Source organism: Paroedura picta, chromosome 2 (genome assembly GCF_049243985.1).
Source record: "Paroedura picta isolate Pp20150507F chromosome 2, Ppicta_v3.0, whole genome shotgun sequence".
Taxonomy (NCBI): Eukaryota; Metazoa; Chordata; class Lepidosauria; order Squamata; family Gekkonidae; genus Paroedura; species Paroedura picta.
Window position 1 is genome coordinate 75,636,438 of NC_135370.1, and position 23,712 is coordinate 75,660,149.

General features: G+C 46.2%; 1 protein-coding gene across 3 annotated transcripts in view; it reads left to right on the forward strand.

Moving 5' to 3' along the window:
- Positions 1–17,579, forward strand: part of LOC143829652 (aldehyde dehydrogenase family 3 member B1-like) — a 40,514-nt gene extending 22,935 nt beyond the window's left edge. For all 3 annotated transcript variants that reach the window (XM_077320883.1, XM_077320885.1, XM_077320884.1), the window contains exons 4-12: positions 2,620–2,782; positions 2,909–3,019; positions 4,677–4,797; positions 4,957–5,042; positions 6,413–6,494; positions 13,144–13,530; positions 13,775–13,941; positions 14,724–14,823; positions 15,431–17,579. In XM_077320883.1, coding sequence (XP_077176998.1) covers positions 2,620–2,782; positions 2,909–3,019; positions 4,677–4,797; positions 4,957–5,042; positions 6,413–6,494; positions 13,144–13,530; positions 13,775–13,941; positions 14,724–14,823; positions 15,431–15,624 — 1,411 coding nt within the window. In that variant the 3' untranslated portion in view covers positions 15,625–17,579. The remainder of the gene's footprint in view (positions 1–2,619; positions 2,783–2,908; positions 3,020–4,676; positions 4,798–4,956; positions 5,043–6,412; positions 6,495–13,143; positions 13,531–13,774; positions 13,942–14,723; positions 14,824–15,430) is intronic.
- Positions 17,580–23,712: the final 6,133 nt, after the last annotated feature.

Genomic DNA, 23,712 nt, shown 5'->3' on the forward strand with positions numbered 1-23,712 from the left:
CCACTTACAGGAAGGACTGATGAAAACACAACCTGTGCTCCCAGGTCCTTTACCTTTTCCCCCAGATGCACACAGTCTTTCTAAATACGTTCCATACTGTGCTGAGCAGTATTATTTGTTCCTACATGGATGAGAAGGAAGGGATAATGATCTGTGGGCTTGATGAGCTTGTCCATCCGTTCTGTGACATCCTTTATGCCTGCACCAGGTAGGCAGCAGACCTCTCGAGACAGCAGGTCTGTTCTACACACTTTGGCCTCTACACCTCTCAGCAGGGAATCCCCAGCTACCAGTACCTGTTTCTTTGTACCCTTGGGAGCAGACCTAGAACTCTCACCTGTGTGGGCCGGTGAAGTGTTTGATGGGCTTCGTGGGGTCATTGGGGGAAAAGACCTAGAACTCTCACCTGTGGGGACCTGTGACTTTTTTGCTGGTCTTCATTGGAGCTTGCTCTTCATGGGGGATTGCACATGCTCCTGTGTTCCTGAATCAACCTCTTCAGGCAGATCCTGGAACTGGTTGCTGAGCATCAGTGGGTCAGACTTTCTCCTCACTCTTCTACTCCTATGTGTAACATCCTTCCATTTATTACCCTCCTGTGTTAGGTGCTCCTGATATTGATTTGATAGATTTCCCTCCTCCTGCAGCATATTCAATCTTCTCTCTAATCCCCGGACTTTTTCCTTTAGCAGAGCCACTAATTTACACTTGCTGCATTTGTAAAAACTGTCTCGCCAAGGTAAGAAGACATACATTCCGCAGATGGTACATGTCACTACCTGAGCTTCTTCAGTCTTCATGCCACTTTGATTCATCTGAAATGCTTTCAAACAGTCCTACACTTCACTCAATACTTCGGCTTGATTCTTCAGCAATAAGCTTACAGCCAATAGTCCTTTAGCTCTTGCCCTATGGCTCCTTAAAGACTTCTGGTTTGATCCAGACCCCAAGAGTGCTTTGGTTCTTTTAAAATTGCGTGCGCCAAAGGCGTGCGCCTCTGACAAGCAAGAGCCTTTTATAGCACAAAGTCCTACCCAGCAGAGGGCGGAGCTAGCAGTCAGCTCCTGAGTCAGTTCCTGAGATAACACTTGCCTTCTCCCAGGTCCTCCAAATGCTGCCTCCTCTTACAAGCAAGAGCCTTTTATAGCACAAAGGCCTACTCAGCAGAGGGTGGGGCTACAAGTCAGCTCCTGAGTCAGTTCCTGAGATAACACTCTCTCTCTTTCAGGTCCTCCAAATGCTTGTTCACTATTTACAGTTTCAGGCTGTAAATATTATTTATTTAGATCTTCCTGCACTTTCCAGACTCACAGGACTGACTGTCTGTCTGTCTGTCTGCACCTCAGAAATCAAACAGTTGCTGTTAAGGGCTGGCCATAGCCCATAGCCCAGGAGGAACACACCCACAACCACTCACTCCCAACTGCAGTCTGCAAGCCTCTACTATAGTCTCTAGATTGCTACTCATCTCTAGATTATAATGATCAGCTCTGCAGGCAAAAATGGCTGCTTTGGAGGCCGGGCTCTGAGGCATTGTACGGTTTTGAAGTCCCTCCTCCAAACCTCCAGGAATATTTCCAACCCTGGGGTAGCTAACCTCCAGGTGGGGCCTGGAGAGCTCCTGGAATTACAGCTCACCTGCAGAGTATAAAGATAAACTCCCCAAGCAGAAAGGGCTGCATTGGACAGGGTTGTTACGGAGAAGAAACATTTAAGGCCTCCCACACAGGTTGTTGTTGAGTTGAAAGACTTGAGAACAAGGTTGTTGTGCAGATGAAACAGCAGAAAATAGAACTTCCACAACAGCATCCAGTTTCATTTGCAGAACAATGCTGTGCAGTAGGCCTCAAATCTGCAGAGTCGCAAAGGAGAAATACACATGGCTTGACTGTTTCTTCCCTCCAGTAGCGAGGCCAGCAAGAGCAGTATTTTAAGTGAGAAGGGGCTTTTCTGTGGCCTCCCTGTCAGCCAACGTTTTGGCAGAGGGGGAAAGCTTCCCCCTCAAAAGGACAGCACTATCCATGTCCACAGACTCCCCTGCATTGCTCTCAGAAAGAAACACCTCCCTCCCCTCAGTCAGGGGCTGTTAGGGGCCTGAAGGGAAGGGGGAGAGCGCACTCATCAGCCACTTGCCAACTCCGTCAGTGTTCTGAGGTAAAGTGAAGGAAGTTGTTAGATGTGGCAGTTAGGACAGCCCTGAGGTAAAGGGCTGGCGCAGCCAGTCCAAGCTTCTGTTCTCACCTCCCTTGGGAACCCTACTGACCTCCTCTCCCTGCGGTGGTCAGGGGCAGACTGGCGGCTATGTTGCGCTGGGGCCAGGCTAGGGAGTGGGTAGGGTGTGTTGCCTTCCTATTGGTCCCAAGTCCAGGGGGAGTGTGCCTTTAAATAGGTCCAAAGATTGGACTGGCCCTGCCCACTCTCTGCCCACCTAGGCCTTAGGTTTTTATTATACAGCAAAGCTGTTCCAGATCTTAGATTACTGCTTTATTATTTTTTTCTTGATATGAAGCAAAATACAAGGGAGCATTGTCAACTATTATCAGCTGATATGAAAAAGTGTCACCAAAACATTCCTCAAGATCCTTTTAGAAATCCTTTAATGACTTGCTTTTTCTCCAGCTCAAACCCCTTTGCTGCCCTGGTGGATTGTCTGCGTGCTAAATGGCTAACAGGAAAGACACGGCCGATGGAATACCGAAGGACCCAGCTGGAGGCGCTTGGCCGTTTTCTGGAGGAGAAAAAAAGTGAAATCCTGCAAGCCTTGAATGCAGACTTGCGCAAGGTGAGTGTGGTGAAGTAGCCAGAGGTTCTGGATGAAAAGTTGTTGTCAAACCGTGTACAATTGCTCTGTTAAGAGGTTTGTATGTCTAGTGAGGCTAAAACTGAGACACTTTAATTCTCCCAACAGCCTGCTTTTGAAGGAGAACTAGCTGATATTTCTCTTGTTATGAATGAAGTGAACACTGCACTCAACAACCTGGAGTACTGGATGGCAGATGAGCATGTAAACAAGAACCTGGTAAGAGAAAAAAGCTGAAAGGGTAGAAATATGGTTTTGTGTGGGAGAGAAGGTTCTTCTGTGTTTGACTGGAACTGTTTCCGCACAAGGATTTTGGCACAGATTTGCATTTGCAGAGGATTGAGTTTTTCATCCATTTCCACATTGAAATTTCCCTTTTCATTCACCAACCTGATTTGCCCCTTCAGTTTCCCCACAGCAAGGAAATCCTCAAAAATCCAGTTTTCACTGTTTCGACCAGGAGCAAATAGGGTCTGAATTGCGGAAATGTGTGCATTCGGGTTTTAGCAGCCCCCACAATGTTGAACGTTTCGGCACATCCATTTCATCATTGCCATCCTCCTTCCCCCTCCCTTCTTCCCCTTCCTATGTGAAAGGTACCCTAGTGCTCCCCTCTTCCATATGTACTGTGCCTCTTTGCCCCCCAACATCACCCCTTCAATCTATGCTCCCTAACCTCTCCTATGCCCCCAAGATGTTTTTAAAAGGCTATTGCATTACAATGTTGCCGTGCTGTAACAAGCAAGTCTTTTTTCCCCTTTCTGTAGGCTTCTAGAGCATGGAGGGGTGAGGAGCTGTGGAGAAATCCCCATGTGCTTCCATGATGCTTCATGGAGTGGCTGTCAGATGGGGAAGGGAAGTGCCAATGTCCCCTTGCTTCCCCTCCCCTGATCTGAGTTGCAGCTGTCCTCTGTGGTGGGGCTCAGATTGGGGAAGCAAGGGGAGGCTGGTGCTTCCCCTCCACATCTGACAGCCGGCCTGAGCCTGCATTGAGGGAGGTGGCTGCAGCTTGGGTCATGGGAGCGAAACCCCCAGTGGCCCTTTCTTCACTGATCTGAGTTGCAGCTGTCCCCTGTGGCGTGGGCTGGGATCAGCTGTCAGATGGGGAGGGGAAGCACTGACATCCCCTTCCTTCCCCAGTCTGAACTCATGCTGCAGTGGATGGCTGTGGTTCAGACTGGGAAGAGAAGCTCCAAGGAATGTGTGTGTGTGTATCCTCCTTGTATCCCCATGAAATTGTTTCTTTAATTATGATTTAATATTATAATGTTTGATTTATAAAATGATTCCAGACTTGGAGGAGGTGTTCAAAGGAAACAAAATGGCGCTGGCAGATGGCTGGCTGTTATGATTACCTGAGAAAGATGGACAAGCACAAAAGAAGGAAAAGGCTGTCAGGAAGTTTCTACCTCCTGTCCCATGGGATTCACTGCAGAAACAATCTGGGGACTCAATTTGGGGGCAAAAAGAGGGATGCAATCCCTGCAACTGGGTTGCAATCCCTGACTTTAAAGTGACGAATAACAGCTGGGTGAGTCCTCAGTGTGGGACCAGTTTTTGGGAATGTCCAAAGGATAGCCAGACTGAATTGGATCTCATATCCTTTTAAAAGTTTTCTACAAGTGGCATCGTCATACCACATAACATCTCCAATACATATTGGATGTTATAAAATCTTTGGACCCTTCGTAAAATAGAGTAGATGCGGGTGATACAGATCCATCATTCTGACTAGCAGGGCCAGAGAGGAATGTGAAAAGCGCTCTTCCATTGGGCTGGACACTGAAGACAAACAAGATTGTTCATGCTGACAACTTTATTCTTTTTCCCTGCCTCAAGTGCTTCATGGCCTTTTGTTGTCTTCACCTCCTTCTAGGCCACCACGTTTGACAGTGCCTTCATCCGCAAGGACCCCTATGGAGTGGTGCTCATCATTTCGCCCTTTAATTACCCCTTTTACCTCACCTTGCCTCCTCTGGTGGGGGCCATTGCAGCGGGTGAGTGAGAAGCTCTCTGAAGGCTGTTCAGCAGAATATCCCCACAACTCTGACCCATTGTTCAGCTGGTCGGTTAACAGGGGCTCCTGTGGGTTGGGTCCAAATGTGTGGTGGTTTATACACCTTGTTACCATAATCATGTGTTCTCTTCTCCATCAGGGAACTGTGTGATTGTGAAACCTTCCGAGCTCAGCAGATGCAGTGCAAAGCTAATGGCTGAAGTGCTGCCAACCTACCTTGACCCAGTGAGTTCTTTTGGCACAGTTCTCCCCTGTTTCCACATGAACACAGAAGTCTCATTCACATACATAATAATATTAGTCACTGCAAATTCAATATTCGCTTCAACTGCTGGGTTGCATTGTGACAGCACACAATGGAGTGGCTACACCAAATAATTTATCTGTAGGAACAATATACATTCTAATATATATGACCCAAGGACTTATGTACTTGGGATGGAGGGTAAGAGTTCTCCAGAGGATGATGCACTTTTCCTTGACAAAACTTTAGTATATTCTATTTCTTTTTTTAAATCCTGAGGTGATTTAAGAGGCAGATGACTCCAACACCATTTAAAAAATGAAAACATGATTGACTAGCAGGAGGGCACTTTGGGGCAGAAAGAGACGCAACAACAGAAGGTTGGCTTTTAACATGGCCACAATCTTTATTAACTTCAACAGTGGATGGTTGGCACAGCATTGGAGGGAAAACCACCCTATAAGTTTGCCAAATGCTTGACCCAACCAGTTCCAGTGATAATCGGGGGTTTGCCTCAATCCCCAGCTGGGAACGCAGGCCTCCATATTCCTGCTGGAATTGGCCTACTGTGGGAAGCTGCCAGTATAAGAGGGGCCAAAGGACACAAACTTCAGTGGCTGACCCCCAAGCAGCTTGGCCAAAATGTACATGCGAGCCTTGCCCACCAGGTCAGCTTTTGCTTGCTTTGAGCCACCTCTTAGGGTGGCCCCATACACCAGGGAGTCCGGTCACACACCGCCTCCCCACTAAAGGGTTCCTTCTCATGTAAAATCACGAAACTAACACGCAACCAGAATCTAATTGTCAACTGACATAATGTACTCCTACAATCCCAACTAAGAATTTATAGGGCAGATGGGTGGGAAACTGCTCCAGCGGTGGTCCAGGCTGGGTCCTTGCACGTGGCGTCTTTTATAGGCACCTCAGGGACCTGCCCCGCTCAATGTGTGTGCTGCCAACGTACAGCATGCATGCTTGCAGGTTGCTGGGACAGGATGCATCCTTCTACTGCCAGCTCTCCATGTCTTCAAAATGTGGCCCTGGTAAGTCATGGCCGCACATTAAGGAAAAAGAAATCTGAAGAGCAAATGGAGCAGGGAATGGTAGGAAAAGTGCCAGAGCTTTTTTATTTCTCTTATTACTTGGGACTAAATTGCCCACCAGCAACTTTTCCCCCTGTAGAATTTCTAAGGGGGAAAAGGTACATGGTAATGGATTTGTGGCAAAACAACAGGTGGGTATAAAAATGGTTTAACACCCCCTTCCTTTGCTGTTTCATTGCTGTACATTCTCTCTTTAAAGAGGATGATTGGGGGTGATGATACATAACTCTTCCTTCTTATCTTTCAAGGACACATTTGCTGTGGTGACAGGTGGCCATGAACCAACTGCCAGATTACTGGAGAACAAGTTTGATTACATCTTCTATACAGGTGACTTCTCCATTTTTAATTTCCAGCGTGATTTTCATCATGAATTTAAACAGTACTTTTAAAAGACCAAAAATAAAGGTTAATAAGGGTGGCAAAGTGTGAGTAACCAAACCATTTGAAGCCTGAGATGAGATTCAATCCAGAACCAAATACAGTTTGTTGCATTGCTTTCCAGTGCCCACTGTCAGCACAGCTGAGGTGGCACAGGTAATGTTGCTGCTTGTGGCTACTTTGTCAAAAGCTACTTGACCCCCACATCTTTTCTCATATTTTGTGGAATGGCCACAACAGAAGAGAAAGATGGCAGCACTCCGAGCATCACAGGAACAACATGACATCTCATAGTTGCTGTCAGATGTCCCACAGCTATTTATGAAAATGACCTGATTGAGGTCATTATCAATGGGCATGAACCATCTAATGAAGTTCTGCACATTTTAACTCAGTTTGTAGTGGTTTGTGAAGTGCAGAAAGCAAGAATTTAAACTCCCGCTTTCCACTCATCATAAAAAACAGCTTCATAATATGAAGCAGAAAGCAGTGGTTGAAACAGCTTGGAACCATTTAACCCTTTGTTTTTTGTACCCTTGTGGTTTTCCCAGGAAGAACCCCTGCTTTCTGCTCCCCCCAAAAAAGTTCATGAACTGACTAGGCAAGCCACCTCCATTTGAACCATGTGCTCTTGTCTGTGGCATGAAATTGTGTCAATATTGGTCATTGTGAGTGGCAGCACCTCTCCAGGGCTACAGGTCTTTCCTGTCACCTATTACCAACCTTTTTAGCTGCTGGAGATTGAACCTGGAATTGTAACCATATCAAGCAGAAGCTATGCCACTGAGTCAGAGCTACTCCCTCATTAGTAAAGTTGGTGAGGACTTTCATGGCAGCAGAGAGGTTTAAGAGGTAGGCTTTATACTGGTAGTGGTTATTTCCCACCGAGAACCTGAGAAAATGACCATAGAGTAGTCAGAGAAAGGGAAGTAGGTGATTTTGAAGTTGATAGATGTGAACTATGGTGTTAGACTTAAATGGACTCCGGGGAATGGTAGAGGACAGGAAGGCCTGGAGGATCATTATCCATGGGGTTACGATGGGTCGGACATGACTTCGCACCTAACAACAACAACAAAATGGTGTTAGAAGGAGGAAGATAGGGAGGATTATCATCTGGAACTACTTGGTCTCAAGGAACTCATTAATACATTGGAGATTCAGGATACTGTAGAGACCCATCTTTCTTCAGAACAGTAAGTAAAAGGTACAAATGAGTACAGTAGTCATTATTTATTAATTTTGTTATGAATGAGCTGTGATGTAGCATTTAGTCACAACAAAGGATTAGGAACACAGTCACAGTACCTTTATTGGCATAAACAACAAGGGATCATTCTACTGAGCAGTTTTAAATTCATCCCTTTCTTTTGAAACCAAATGAGTTGTTTTCCCTTCTTGTTGCGCTTTTTGCTAACTACATTTCCCTTTGTTCATCAATTAAATCTTGAATATGAAGAAGTTCTGCCAATCCAACTTTTAGCCTTTTTTAGATAATTATTTCAAGTGGGGAAGGACTGGAACTTATTCTTTCTCTATATTAATCCTGCGTTGAGCAGGGGGTTGGACTAGATGGCCTGTATGGCCCCTGCCAACTCTATGATTCTATGATTCTATGATTCTATATTTTGTCCGAATCTTAATAAAGCCATTTCTCCAAATTTGCTGTCGTCCTCCAGCCAGTTTGGTGTAGTGGTTAGGAGTGCGGACTTCTAATTTGGCAAGCTGGGTTTGATTTCCCACTCCTCCCCCAAATGCAGCCAGCTGGGTGACCTTGGGCTCGCCACAGCACCGATAAAGCTGTTCTGACCGAGCAGTGATATCAGGGCTCTCTCAGCCTCACCCACCTCACAGGGTGTCTGTTGTGGGGAGAGGAATGGGAAGGCGACTGTAAGCCGCTTTGAGACTCCTTCGGGTAGATAAAAGCGGCATATAAGAACCAACTCTTCTTCTTCTTTGTGAGCATGATCCTTTTTGCATGGCCACAATAATCTGTGTAACCACATTGCCGAGCTTCCCTGTTCAAACTTAACCGATCTTTTCCTTGGGTTTTTTATCCAAGCCGTAATCCATGTAAGAACTGCTGCATGATAAAAAAAGTTTGATATTAGGGATTCTCAAGTCTGAAACAGGTTCTACCCAACCCAAACTGGTCCAGATTTTTTCTTAGTGCACATGCCTAAATAAGACTGATGCCTTGGGGAATCTTTAACCCTTTTGCTCCATATAATATTTCAGAAACAGCCTCCTGGGCAGAGACTGTTTGGGGCCCTGTCCGTTCTGGCCCTAGGAACAATCAGAAGATGCACAGCAAGCTGTGCACCTTCTAATTTGCCAGCCCCCCTCAGGCCCGCCCCCACATATCTGGTGAGGCCGGTAGCCGCCATTTGGCCACTGGACATTGCCAGGGATGGAGGTCAGCATGAGGGGCCTGTCTGCTGCCGCCCGCCCAAGCTTCTGGGACCACACATTCATTCATTCATTCATTCATTCATTCATTCATTCATTCATTCATTCAAAATATTTCTCCTTTGAGTTGTTTGGAGCATAGATGTTTATTAATGTCCATTCTTCACCTTTCAGTGATTTTATTCTTAATATTAAATACCTTCCTTGAGGGTCAGTGAGCTGAACTTGAGCTGTCAGCTTTGGATTGGTATAAATAGCCACACGTGGCCCCCGGGCCTTGTGCTGGCTCTGGCCGACCTCTGCCACTTCGAGGGGGGTGGATTGGTGAGGGGCCTATCTGCTGCCACCCACGCTAGCCTCTGGGACCGTGCATGCAGCTCTTGGGGCTTGCACAGGCGGTGGTGGGCCTCTACCACTCCAGGGGGGTGGGTGGGAGAGGGCACTGCCTGCCGCTGCCCACGCTAGCCTCTGGGACTGTGCATAAGGCCGCCAGGGCTTGTGCTGGCAAAGGTGGTCCTCTGCCACTCCAGGGGGTAAGTGGCTGAGGAGGCTGCCTGCCACTGCCCGCGCGAGCCTCTGGGACCTTGAGCCAGGGTTTGCACAGGTAGAGGCAGGCCTCTGCTGTTCAGAGGGGTGGGTGAGGGCCCTGCTTGCTACCGCCCACACAAGCCTCTGGGACTGTGCCCGCAGCTCCTGGGGTTTGCACAGGCGGTGGCAGGTCTCTACCACTCTGGGGGGTGGGAGTGGGAGAGGCCACTTTCCATCTCTATATTTCTTTCTATCACTCTTTATTCTCTCTCTCTTTTTAATCTCTTTCACTCATCCATCCCTCCCCTCCCATTCTAGTGCCCGTTGTATTTGCGGCTGCAATGGCGAATTCTATCAATTAATTATTTTCATTAAAGGCCCATTATGCATGGGGGGGGGGATAGCGCGCATTTGGGGTGACATGGTGGTGACTAAAATCACTGATAACGCACGGAGCCGGCTGCAACTGGCCGCAGATTCGGTGCATGCTGCCGAAAAAGCCGCGTTAGCGAAACGCGGAAAAAAGCACAGCTTCCGGGTGACCGGGGTGCAACCAGAAGCGCTGCCGGGGTCACTGCGTGCATAATCAGTGACTCTGGGTTTTGCCGCCGTTGTGTCCCGTCCCGAGCATAAGCGGTTTGCTCCGCTTCTTCCCCCTCTGCGTTTTCCATGTGACCCGAAATCACCATTTTGGCGGCCGTGCATAATGGGCCAAAGAAAGAAACTGACAAGTTTATGAATTATTTATTATTTATTGTTATTAGGAAACACTGCCTCACAACATTTTTCTTCATTTACAAACTCTGGTCAGTTATATCTGCAGATAGCTCTTTCTTGCAGGTACTGACTTCTTTCTTTCTTTCTTTCTTTCTTTCTTTCTTTCTTTCTTTCTTTCTTTCTTTCTTTCTTTCTTTCTTTCACTAGTTCATTTCTTGTGCTACTAAGGTCTTTGCTTAATTTGCTTATGGCTCTGAGATTCCAGAGATCAGACAAATACAATAGTTTGGTCAAAAAAGTCAAAATTTGGGCAAGACAGTATCACTATATAGCATCCCTCAAGAGGCTTTATAGTGAGATGTCAACTATTCAGATTCAATGCTGCAATGACTCTCAGCAGATAGCTGACATAAAGCTATGAGGCGAGCTCTTCTCCTTTTAGGCTGCAGCAGTTTTCTAAGCCTGCATCTTCTTGGCATGCTTGGTCCTCCTCCTGTTGTTTGTTGACTTCTGCTGTGTCAGGTCTGACTGTACTGGTACCTTCCTCCTCTGAGGAGTCCTTAGCATTGCTCCCTGGCTGATTCACTACATCATCATTTAGAAATTCTTTTACCCCTCTGTCAATCAATCAATCTTTATTTTACCATCATTCAGACTAAAATTCAAATGTGCTTGTAATTAAAAACTAAAGCAATTAAAAAAGAGAGAGAGAAAACAATAATAATATAAAAGATTAAAAAGTCTGACATCACAAGAAGGTTAGGGTGTTAAAATCAATATTTAAAATATACTTTAAAATACCAATGACAATGGGATCTTTATCAAATTTGACTCGTCTTAAATCAAACAGAAACTTTCTGATCCACATATATAATTTACAATTTCATGGTGGCAGTGCAAAATTTAGGTGTGCAAAGAGTTACTTGCCTGTTTTCATCTTGAAGTAGCATCTTGATTTTCTCCTTTGAGGAACTTCTTGGGTAGTTGTTCAAAATTGGCTGGATAAAGTTGCATCTAATGGCATTATATATGGGGCAGAACAAAAGCACATGTTCATTTGTCTCTATCAATCCGCTGGGACAAGGGCAATATCTCTGTTATCCATTGGCCCCATTGCCACCCTTGCTGGTTTTCTGCTTCTAATGTATTTGAAGAAATTTGTATTTTATTGCTATTTTACTCCTCTTATTAAGGGAACCTTAAGAATGCTCAGTCTCGCTGTGGAACTTAAGTATATTACTTTGGTCCATCTTATAAACTGCCCCCCTCCCAACCAAATCTGTTCAGGTATTGAATCCAAAAATTAGGTTCCACACTAAATATCTATATCTATAACAAGGCAAAAAAGATATTTTCAACATTTTAAACTAAAGATATGACTTTACATGTGTTTGCAGTTATTTGTCTATGTGGTATAAAACCAGATTGATAATACATAATTAGCAATTATTTTCTTAAGCGTAACAGAAAGGACTGTAGTAAAATGTCTTACAGGCATGGTTCAGCAGTGTTCTATGTTTATATAATTGTCCTTACTTGATTTCAGAGGACTTTCCAACCCTCCATGTTTGTGGTAATTACCCAACTGTTCAGGGTGACCAGATTTGTAAGACTTTTCTTGGAAATTGATTATACTTGTACTATTTCCTCCAACTGGAAACAAAGTATTAAAATTCCTATTTATAAAAAAGGCAACAGGCAAGGCCCTGCCAATTATCACTCTATCAGCCTTTTGGATATTTCTTTTAAAATTATATAACCATTTTTTGTACAAGTTGGAGGACAGAATAATCACAGCTTTTCAGCCCTGAACAAGCAGATTTCCGTATGGGTTATAGCAGTGGCCCCCAACCTTTTTTCGGCTGGGGACCGGCAGGGTGACGGCCACGCCCTGATTCCCTCTCCCCCCCTCCCACAGTAAGAAGCTTCCCGGGCCGCAAGCTTGCAGCCGGGAAGTTTTTTACTGCGGGGGGGGGGGCGGGGAGAGGGAACCGCAGGTTGGGGACCACTGGGTTATAGTACAGTTGATCACTGTTGAACTTTGAAGGCCCTCATTCAGTAATACACTAAAAATTATAGAAGATATCTCTATGTTGCTTTTGCTTGTGTTCTTTACTCTCATATGTAGCTGGGATTTTTTTCTCACTCCAACAGAAACAGTGTTTCTGAGGTCTATTCTGCACAGCTGGTAGAAAACCGTGATCAGCACTGTATATTCCAGTGCTATGTCATCGTCATTTCACACCTGGCTAAAATCTCCGTTCTCGTAGTACTATTTTTTCTTCTCCTGCGCTCCTCATCTGCTTCCGGTTCTTGCTGAGGAGCAATAAAAATGCCACAAACTTGCCTGCCCACCCCCAGCTCGAACATGCCAATCAACTTGACAACCAGTCAGCATTGCTCAATTGTGTAGAGCCCATCGGCAACCCCCCTTTAAAAAAACCACAAAATTAATTGTTGAAATGCATATTCATTTATTCACAGAGACATAGGTTATCTGTCACAACTCCATTTTCAAGTTTTTTAAATTTCCTAGCACAGACTTATTTTTAGAGACTACTCGCACCCACGTGATACCCAAAAGGAGGGGGAAAGGTCCTAAGCTCTCATCAGAATCTTTTTAGAGATCAGTGCACCCTGCACTTTCAAGGCATTGGGGGGGAAAAACAAGGGATTGTGTGCTGGTTGATCTCAGTCAAAAACAGAAGGCATGCGTGTTTTCGCCAGCAGGAGGCGGTAATACATTTCTCCAGCCAAAGACTAAAGGATTGACATGTAGCAGACTCCAAATTAATTTTACACCATTAACTACATGCTAGTTTGCTAGCTCAGAATTTTTCAAAAATGTAAGTTTCCATAGTGCAAAATGTGCAATGGGTGTTTTCAACATAGTGGCTTTGGTTATCTCATTGTGACTGTCTTAAATCTTGCCATGCTTCCTCAGGGAATAACACTTTTGGAAAAATGGTCATGACTGCAGCAGCCAAACATCTGACACCATTGACTCTGGAGCTGGGTGGCAAAAGTCCCTGCTATGTGGATAGCTGCTGCGATTTCCAGAATGCAGCCAACAGAATAGCATGGACAAAGTTCTGCAATGCTGGCCAGACATGCAATGCACCAGACTATGTAATTTGTACTGCTGACACACGAGAAAGGCTGATTCCCTGCTTACGTCAGGCTATTCGTTGTTTCTATGGCTGTAATCCTCAGGAATCACCTGACTACGGCCGCATAATCAATGATGAACACTTCCGGCGTGTCCGTGCACTTCTGGACTGTGGCCAAGTGGCTATCGGGGGAGAGACGGATGAGTCTGACCGCTACATCGGTGAGCAAGTGGAGTCATGCTGGGGAGTGTAGCAGCCTTGATGTGAAGGGTTTGATCTATGGTAGTGAAGATTTGATAGAGCAAAGAGAAAGCCCTGCATTTTTTTTTTGGGGGGGGGTGTTGGGAACAGGAGCCTCACAGTCAGAGATGGCTCAGGGCGGTTTACATGAAACAAGAACGATGAAGGTAACTCCATCAGGTAACTGAGTTATTAGCGTAATTCAGTGTGCTCTTTTGTCCACAGCCCCAACTGTGTTGGTTAATGTGAAGGAAGGGGAGCCAATCATGCAACAGGAAATCTTGGGGCCTGTCTTGCCCATTTTCACTGTGGCAGGCTTGGATGAAGCCATCAAATATATTAACAGCAAAGATCGCCCCCTGGCTGCCTATGCTTTCTCCTGTCATCGCAAGGTATGCTTTGATTTCATAGCAGATCCTATCTAGGAGTCTAAAAATAAGTAACTGTAAGGGGAGGGCTTTTTTTTTGTTTGTTTCTCCCTTCCCCTGCTATTTCCTCTTTTTGCCACCTGGTAGACCCCAAATCAGCTCCCATGCCTTGCTTCCTTCTGTCCTGCCTGCCCACCAGCCTACTGCTGGTCACTGAGTACACGTGGGTCAAAGAAATACCAATGAACAAATAAAATACAAACTCTGGTTGTGGTATTAGACTATTATAGCAACTATTTATTACTCCATTCTAGACAGGAAAGATAAGAAGGTAGTTCCTAATCTAATCTAGCTAGTTGGATGGGGAAAGATGCAGATCCACCCACTATACTGCAGGCAAGCAAGAGGTGATTGCTTTGACATCACTAAATCATTCTCTCCCCCATTTAGACATGCCAGCTCAAAGTTGTACTTTACGTTTCTACGAAAACAGTCTTAATATGATACACAGCAACCTGAAGAAATCAAAAGGGTTCAATAGACTTAAAAAGGTCTATCTCTGTTAAGCATTTCCATTGTTCTTTGAATAAGTGAGCTGTGTTTTTAAGGATAGTGCAAAGTGGATGGGTTTTGCATAGTCAAGTTCCTTTGCTGAAGAAATTAGAGAACTGAAACAAGCACAACATTCATGTACCTTATAGGAAACTTCTAGCCAGTGTCTGTTATTATTAGAATGTGTAAATGCCAAGTACTGGCCAACCTAAAATAGGAGTTCTGCTAGACTTGTTCTCTTTTTCTTTCTTTAGGTGATGAACCGGGTACTGGCCTGCACTAGCAGTGGTGGCTTCTGTGGCAATGATTGTCTAATGCATTCATTCTTGGTCTCCCTACCACATGGTGGAATAGGTATGTCTAGCCGTCTATAAACTATGCTGTCTCTTCACCTGATACTGTCCTCATTATTCCTGGCATTCCTTTGCTTCTCATAGACCATATGTCTGACTGCATCTCTAGCAGCTCTACCCTTCCAAAAAGGAAGGGCTCCTGGCACAGCAGGAAGTAATTCTGACTAGGAATTAAGGAACCTAAATTCAGGGGGAAGCAGTGGCGGCACAATAAGTGGGGGTCAACACTGCCCATGGCCAGCCGCCTCCTCCTCCACCCATCTTCCACCCTGTTCGGTCCTCAGCTGTCACCACCATAGGTGCCTGTCCCGTGACTGGTTCCTTTCACATCTACTGGCGCTCTCCATTTTCCCCCTGCCTATCTGTCAAGGGTGGGGGCAGGACAAATGGATGTCATGTCCATTATCATTTCCATTACAGTAGATATGTTTACACATCAAGAAACTTGAGAATGGTGTAACTGTGAGCAGCCTATATGGGAACATTTACAATCTTGGTAGATAAAGAAGACTGGATAGAGGAAATATGCCTGACCTTGGGGGGCAACTGGAAGGCCCAGCCTTTGCATTGGATTTGATCTGCATACTTTCTTTGTGACTCTCTTGCAGGATGCAGTGGGTTTGGCAAGTATCATGGCAAGTTCAGCTTTGACACTTTCACTCACCAACGAGGGTGCCTCATTCGCTGCATGGGCCTGGAAGTACTCAACTCTGTACGCTACCCACCCTACACTGAAAAGAAGCTGCAAATGCTGAAGTTTGGCACAGATGTGAGGCGCTGGAACCCTTGCACCCTCCTGTGAACTCCCCAAGCAGCCGAGGCCCTGTGTTTCCATGAACTGCTATAAGGAACTGAGCTGCAGGAGAGAAGGAGGCTTTCTATCTCCTCTGCTGTTTGTGAAATCTAGCCATTCCTCCTAAAAAGGCTAATTTAGAAACCTTGCCCCTGTGTCTTGGCTCCCTGTCAGTTATTGTGCCTCTAATCTTGCACCCATTATAATCCCAATCTTGTAGGTCTTCTTGGGTATAAATATCTCTATCACTCCTGTCTTCTTTTGCTAGTGGCTGAGAAGGGTAAGATAAGCCACATAGTAAATGTGGTTTGATCTATTGCACAATGCACCCTTCATTCTTCTACTGAATTTTTCAACTTAGGACAAGCCAGTACCATTAACTACAGACTGTGCAAAACCTACTTTAAAGCAGCAGTTTCATTTCCCTTGGAATTATGTTATGAAAACCAGTTCTGCACCCATTTAGTTTCTGGTTCTTTCCCAAGAGGACTGCTCTATCTGTTTAGTGAATTCGTCCTGTACAATAGTGTAATCATATTGATACTGTAAAAGCAGACGGATGAATACTGACAGGTCTCTATGTTATGATAAAAGAATGTATAATTAAAGAATTGGTGGCAGACTTTACAATATGTGAGAGAGTAGAGTACCAGGCTTCTTAAAAGAATAAAATAATTTTATTTAGAAGAGAAACAACTTCAGATAGAAAGAATGAAAGAGACCACACTGTCTGTTCTGTTCATTCTGTAATTCTGGTGGCAAGCAGGGAGAAAGGGAAATAATTTGTATTTATATCTTGCCCTTCTAACACGCAGGGCTGGTGGCAACATAAAAACATTTGAAATTAACATTTTAAAACATTATAATATGCCCCAACTAAAATCCCAATATATGCCCTCAGCTAAAATCCCAGTGGAGGTTGTTGTGGCGGGAGCTGATCTTCAGCATTTCTTCTCCCCTAGCGATGATGCCAGCCTTATATGGTAGATGTTATTTCTGGCCTCGACCACGTGCCTGGTGGAACAGCTCCATTTTGCAGGCCCTGCAGAACTCCTTTATGTCCTGCAGGGCCTGATCTCTTCTGGGAGCTCATTCCACCAGGTGGGGCCAAGGCTGAAAAGGCCCTGGCCTGGTCAAGGCCAACTTCAGCTATTTGGGACAAGAGACCCTGAGCAGATGTCTTTCTGAGATCTCAGTGCTCTTGTGGGAATAAAATGGAAAAGGCGGTCCTGCAGATATGCTGGTACCAAACCATTTAGGGCTTTAAAGGCTAGGACCAGCACCTAGAACCGGATTCATTCTCCAATCTGGAGCCAATGCAGCTGAGCAATCCCCGGTGTTGTATGTTCTCCATAAAGGGCCCCTGTCAGGATTTGTGCAGCCACATTTTGGAACAGTTGGAGTTTCCGGAGCAGTCTCAAGGGCAGCCCTACATAGATCTAGTTGCAGAAGTTTAGTCTAGAGGTGACCATCACATGGATCAGACTAGCTAGATCTAACTCTGAGAGGCATGGAGCAAACTGCCTCAACTGGCGTAAACTCAAATGAGCGTGAAATCTCCAACTGAACAAGTCAAGCCATGAAGGAGAATATTTTTCAAACATCAGGAAGTTCCTATTCTAACTGTGCTAAATACACATATCCTCCGATACCCCCTGCAGGCCGCTCTTCATATTCCGTTTGATCATGCACACTACTAATCTTGCATATTCAAACAAGCATAAAGGCTGGGTGCTGAAACAGTTTACATTCTAACAGATTCAGAAATAGAACCGGTGCAAACAGTCCTTCTGTTACCCAGATATCTTTTATGTAGCTATGCTGCTTTCATAGACATAAACTTTCTGATAGGCCACAATTTTTCCACTATCGCTTTCTGCAATGTGCTGATACCCAGAATTCAGATTCCACCCTCTTATCAATAGCTGCAGCTTGCACTAAGAAATAAAGCCTACAAAATTCAAAAGGACTTTCTTCATGTCAGTCACTGTTACTGACATGTCTTGCATAGTTCCGCAGTTTGCAAGTAAGTGTTTTGCTTCTGTAATAAATGACTTGCATCAAATCTTCATGCCATATCTTCTTGAATGTCTATTATTATTCTTTGCACAGCATTTGCAGGACATATAGCTCTTTGCATAGTGATATGAACTGAAGAGTAGTATCTGCTTTAAAGAGTCTAAAGCCTAAATGTAGTCACTGGCAGGTAAAGAGTACAAAAAGCTTGGTGGTATAAATAAAAGCCAACCCTCAGATAAAATATGAGATCACATTTTGTCGGACATATATACTTGCTGGAAGAGAGGAATAGTTTTCAGAAAAAAACAAGAAAAACTCAATAAGACAATCAGAGATAAGAAGGGAATAATTTGAACTAGTGTGAGGTCCCTAACATTCTAGCGAGCTGTCCCTTTACAGCCCCTGCAGGATTTTCCAGTTCTGTCTTTATTTATGCACTTTAGATCTTATCTGTATATTGCATTCCGCAGTATAAATAAAAGGCTAAGGGGTGTGAGGGTGGGCTCAGTCCGGGATGGGGAGGCAACAATTGGCCCCTTGACCCCGGACTGACAAAGTGCCTTCCGATTGGCCCCTCCGCTTGTCAGTCTAGGGCCAAGGGGCCAATCCGGAGGTGCACACAGCCAGGGGCCAAGGGACCAATCTGATTGGGCCCTCACCAGGACACACCAGAGTTCCATCCAGTCAGGAGGCGCAAAGTGCCTGCCAACCCAGCCCAGCCCAGCCAGGGGCCAGATTGCCCCTGCCAGTCTGCTCCTGACCACCACAAGGAGAGGAGGTCAGTAGGACTGCCAAGGGGGGTGAGGACAGAGGCTTGGACAGGCTGTGCCAGCCATTTTCGCCCCAAGGCTGTCCTAACTGTCATGTCCAACTGTAAATAGCCTCAGGGGAATCTGAGGGCATTCCTTTTGAGGTGGGGGGAACTTTCCCCCTCTGGCAAAACGTTGGCTGACAGGGAGGCCAAAGAAAAGCCCCTTCTCACTTAAAATACTGCTGTGGCCAGCCATGCTGCTGGAGGGAAGAAACAGCCAAACAACTCTCTGCAGATCTGAGACCTACCACACAGGGTTGTTGTGCAGGTGAAACTGGAAGCTGTTGCAGAGGTTCTTTTGCCTCCTCTTTCATCTGCACAACAACCTATGCAATAGGCCCCAAGTGATTCAACTCCACAACAACCTGCATGGGAGACCTTAAATGTTTCTTCTCTTCAACCATGTCCAAACTCCATAGGAGCCCTTTCTGCCTGGGCAGCTGATCTTTATACTCTGCAGATGAGCTGTAATTCCAGGAGCTCTCCAGGCCCCACCTGGAGGTTGGCTACCCCTGGGTTGGAGATATTCCTGGAGGTTTGGAGGAGGGTTTTAAAATCATACAACGCCTCAGAGTCCGACCTCCAAAGTAGCCATTTTTGACTGCAGAGCTGATCATTATAATCTAGAGATGAGCAGCAATCTAGAGAGGATGGTAGAGGCTCACAGACTGTGGTTGGGGAGGAGTGGTTGTGGGTGTGTCCCTCCTGGGCTATGGGCATTGGCCAGCCCTTACCAGCAACTGTTTGTATTTTGGGGTGCAGACAGACAGACAGACCAATATCAATCCTGCGAGTCTGGAAAGTTCAGGAAGATCTAAATAAAGAACATTTATAGCCTGAAACTGTAAATAATGAACATGTAAATGGCTGGAGAGACATGGGAACTAAAGTGACTTTTTGAAGCTTGGCCTGGTAAATAAAAACTCCTATGAACTCAAAGACATAAGTGGCCCAGAATTTCAAGTGTAGTTAGCTTTACAGGAAAGTAGACAGTGAGTCTTTGGGAAAAACTAGGTGATCCACTTTTATTAGGCAACGACTTGGCTTTGTGGACAACAACAGGAACTGCAGTTGCCAGCAGTAGGTCTCAGGCTTCATAAGGGCAAACATCACTAGCCAAGCAACCAAGTGGATTCTGGGGCCATGTGCATTCATTTTGAAGGGGTGCATGAGAGGGGTGAGAGCTTTCCCTTCAGCCTAACTGCCTAGAGATGAGATGAACTTCCAGGGGATTTTCAGACCCCACCTGGAGGCTGGCTTCCCTAAACCTCAGGGGGATACAATGCTACACAGTCACCCCTCCAAAGTAGCCATTTTTGCCTGCAGAGCTGGTCTGTATAGTCTGGAGATGAGCAGCAATTCCAGGCCCCACCTGGAGATTGGCTGTCCCTGGTCTGAACATATTCCTTGAAGTCTAAAAGTGGGGCCTCAAAAGCGTGTAATGCCTCCACAGCTACCTAGCACCCCCTGACCTATTTTAGGTCAAGAAAACATTGCAGAGAGGAGATAAGGTTGCCAGATTGGTGTAGATTCATCTTCTGGAATTCCACACTATCTAGGTGTGCATAATCCTGACTAAGGTCAAGACTGCACTGCATAGAGGGACCTCCTCTTAGGGTTGCCATCTTCCAAGGGTTGCCATCTCTACCCCACCACCCTCACGGAGAGTCTGCTATGGGGAGAGGAAGGGAAGGCAATTGGAAACTGCTTTGAGACGCTTGAAGCCTGCTGGGTCACTGCAGCCCATTCCCAGTTCTCTCAGACCTCTCACAGCCCCACATCCCTGTTGTCTATTGTGGGGAGATGAAGGGAAAAGGTGTTTGTAAACCACTTTGAGACTCCTTTAGGTAATAAACAGCAGGGTACAAAAATCCTGCTCTTCTTTTAAGAAACAGCCGTGAAAGAAGCATTTGGCCAAATAACATTTTATTAACAGTAAAAAAAATGGAAACAGAAGAAGCAGGGTAGACACCTGTGTACTGTGACTACCCTACGTGTATTAGGGCAGGGGGACAAGAAGGGAAATGAGGTTGAACGCAGACTGGGAAGAATTGGCTGCCATGTAATCTCCCCCTAAGAAGAGTTTCCAGTCTGATTTTCCCTTCACATATCTGAGGACATGGCTCTGGAAAGCTCATCTGTAACCACTATGCTGCAATTCCCAAAGGTCAGTCCTCTCCCATACTCAATGAACATTCCACATCACAGGTTCTTGACACCCATATCTCCACACCCATGCCCTCATTTGTCTCCACGCCACCACAACCTCCCGCACAACACACATTCAATCCCATGCCCTTCCTCTGGACAACTTCTCCCCTTCCTCTTCCCATTGCCAAGCTCTAGTGCCCCTTGTATTCCTGGATACAACGGGCTTTGCCTCTAGTATTACAATATTTTGAAACTAAGTCCCCATCATCGTGATAGGAGGACCTAGTTCTGCCGTGCTTTGAACCTTATCAGGCTCAAGTTTCTTATGTCATGTTTTAGATTACAGAGGTTGGGCCAGAGGACATCTGATGTAGCATACATCACATATTTCCTGTAAAGGACAGAGTGCAGGGCCATTCTGCCAGGAACCTGGGTGTGATTCTTGATGCCTCCCTCTCAATGGGGGCTTATGACAGTAGCGCAGCTGGCATTTTATCACCTTAACCAAGCCAACCTACTAGCGCCCTACTTGGCCCTGGAACACCTAGCCACAGTGATCCACATGACAGTCAACTCTAGACTGGACTTCTGCAACTCACTCTACACCGGCCTGCCCTTAACTTGATTTGGAAACTACAGCTGGTTCAGAATGCAGCGACCAGAGTCCTCACAGCAACACCACGGAGGTCCCACATTTGGCCCATCCTCCAATAGCTACACTGGCTTCCTGTTGAATTCCTGATTAGGCTTAAAATTCTGGTAATCACCCTTAAGGGCTTATGTGGTCTGGACTCAGTGTACTTGAGGGATAGCCTCTGCCCACATCTCTCAAAGAGCCTTATGCTCCGCCACCTCCTAGTGATCCCTGGCCCCAAGGAGGCTCACTTGACCTCAACCAAGGCCAGAGCTTTCTCCATCCTGGCCCCCACCTGGTATAATGAGCTCCCAATGGAGATCAGGGCCCTAACAGAAGTTGGACAGTTCCGTAGGGCCTGCAAAAGGAAGCTCCTGCACCATGCATTCATTTGAGGTCGACCTGACCCAAACACTTCCTATTGCCCCCGAGCCTCCCTCCAATGGAAAACACCGCCGATTCATCCAATCCTCGGGTCTGTCAGTATGCTATAGTGGATTTAATGTTCTCACCATATTTCTAGTGTTGTATTATATTGTTTTTTGTTACCACTGCATTGTTATTGTTCAACTACTGAGTTATCGGTATTGTTTCCCTGTTTTATGTAAAGCGCCCTAAGCCTCAGGGGAGGGTAGTATATCTTTAAATAGGACAGGGTCCTATTAAATAAAAGAGTAAGGCCACCTGGGGAGGAGTTAGGGCGGGCCCTGTCCAGGATAAAAACTCAGAGGGCCCAATCAGGAGCCGCTTCGCGGCTCCTGATTGGGCCCTCCGAGTGTCCATCCAGGGCCAAGCAGCCAATGGGGAGGCGCGCAAAGTGTCTTCCTATTGGCCCCTCACCAGGACAGACCAAAATTCCATTCACCCATCCCAGTCTGGCTGCCAGTCTGCTCCTGACCACCAAAGGGAGAGGAGGTCAGTAGGGCTGCCAAGGGGGATGAGAACAGAGGCTGTGCCAGCCCTTTTCGGCCCAAGGCTGTCCTAACTGTCATGTCCAACTGTAAATGGCCTCAGAACCCTGAAAGAGCTGGCAGGAGGCTGCAGAGTGCTCCCCCTCCCCTCCCTCCCTTCAGGCCTGCTTTGAAGGAGCCTCTGACAGGCCCTGACTGAGGGGAGGGAGGCCTTTCCAAGAGCAACGCAGGGGAGCCTGAAGGCCTTCCTTTTAAAGGGGGGGGTTTCTCTTTCTGCCAAACAGTTGCCTGACAGGGAGGCCACAGAAAAGCCCCTTCTCACTTAAAATACTGCTCTGGCCAGGGGTTAGACACAGCCAAGCCATGTGTCTTTCTTCTTTGCAACTCTCTGCAGATTTGAGGCCACTGCATAGCGTTATTCTGCAGAGGAAGCTGGCTCTTTTGTCTCCTGTTTCATCTGCACAACAACCCTGTGCAGTAGGCCTCAAGTCTTTCAATTCAACAACAACCTGTGTGGGAAGCCTTAAATGTTTCTTCTCTACCACAACCCTGTCCAAAGTAGCCCTTTCTGCCTGGGGAGCTGATCTTTATATTCTGCAGGTGAGCTGTAATTCCAGGAGCTCTCCAGGCTCCACCTGGCGGTTAGCTACCCCAAGGTTGGAAATATTCCTGGAGGTTTGGAGGTGGGACTTCAAAATCGTACAATGCTTCAGAGTCCAGCCTTCAAATGAGCCATTTTTGCCTGCAGTTGGTAGAGAGTGGTGCAGGAGTGTCCCTCCTGGCCTATGGGCTATGGCCAGCCCTTACCAGCAACTGTTTGTATTCTGGGGCGCAGACAGGCAGACCAGCATCAGTCCTGTGAGTCTGGAAAGTGCAGGAAGATCTAAATAAATACTTACAGCCTGAAACTGTAAATAGTGAGAGGGAGAGGAAGGGAAGACGATTGGAAAATGCTTTGAGACACCTGAGGCCTGCTGGGTCACTGCGGCCATTCCCAGTTCTCTCAGATCTCTCACAACCCTACATACCTCACAGGTTGACTATTGTGGAGAGACAAATGGAAAAGGTGTTTGTAAACCACTTTGAGACTCCTTTGGGTAGTCAGCAATAGGGTACAAAAATCTGTTCTAAGGAGCAACCATGAAAGAAGCATGTGGGCACATAACATTTTACCAACAGTGAAAATAGGGCAGACAGAAGGAACAGGGTGGACACCTGTGTACTGTGACTACCCTATGTGTATTAGGGCAGAGGGGCATTTCGGTGAATGTGGCCTAATTCACACAAGAAGGGAAATGACGCAGAACTGGGGGGAATTGGTTGCCATGTAATCTTCCCCTAAGAAGTCCAGTCTGATTTTCCCTTCACATATCTGAGGACATGGCTCTGGAAAGCTCATCTGTAACCACTATGCCACAATTCCCAAAGGTCAGTCCTCTCCCACAGTCAACGAACATTCCACACCACAGGTTCTTGACACCCATAACTCCACACCCATGGCCTCATTTGCCACCATGCCACCACAACCTCCCACACAACACACATGACAACCCCAAGCCCTTACAGACTGG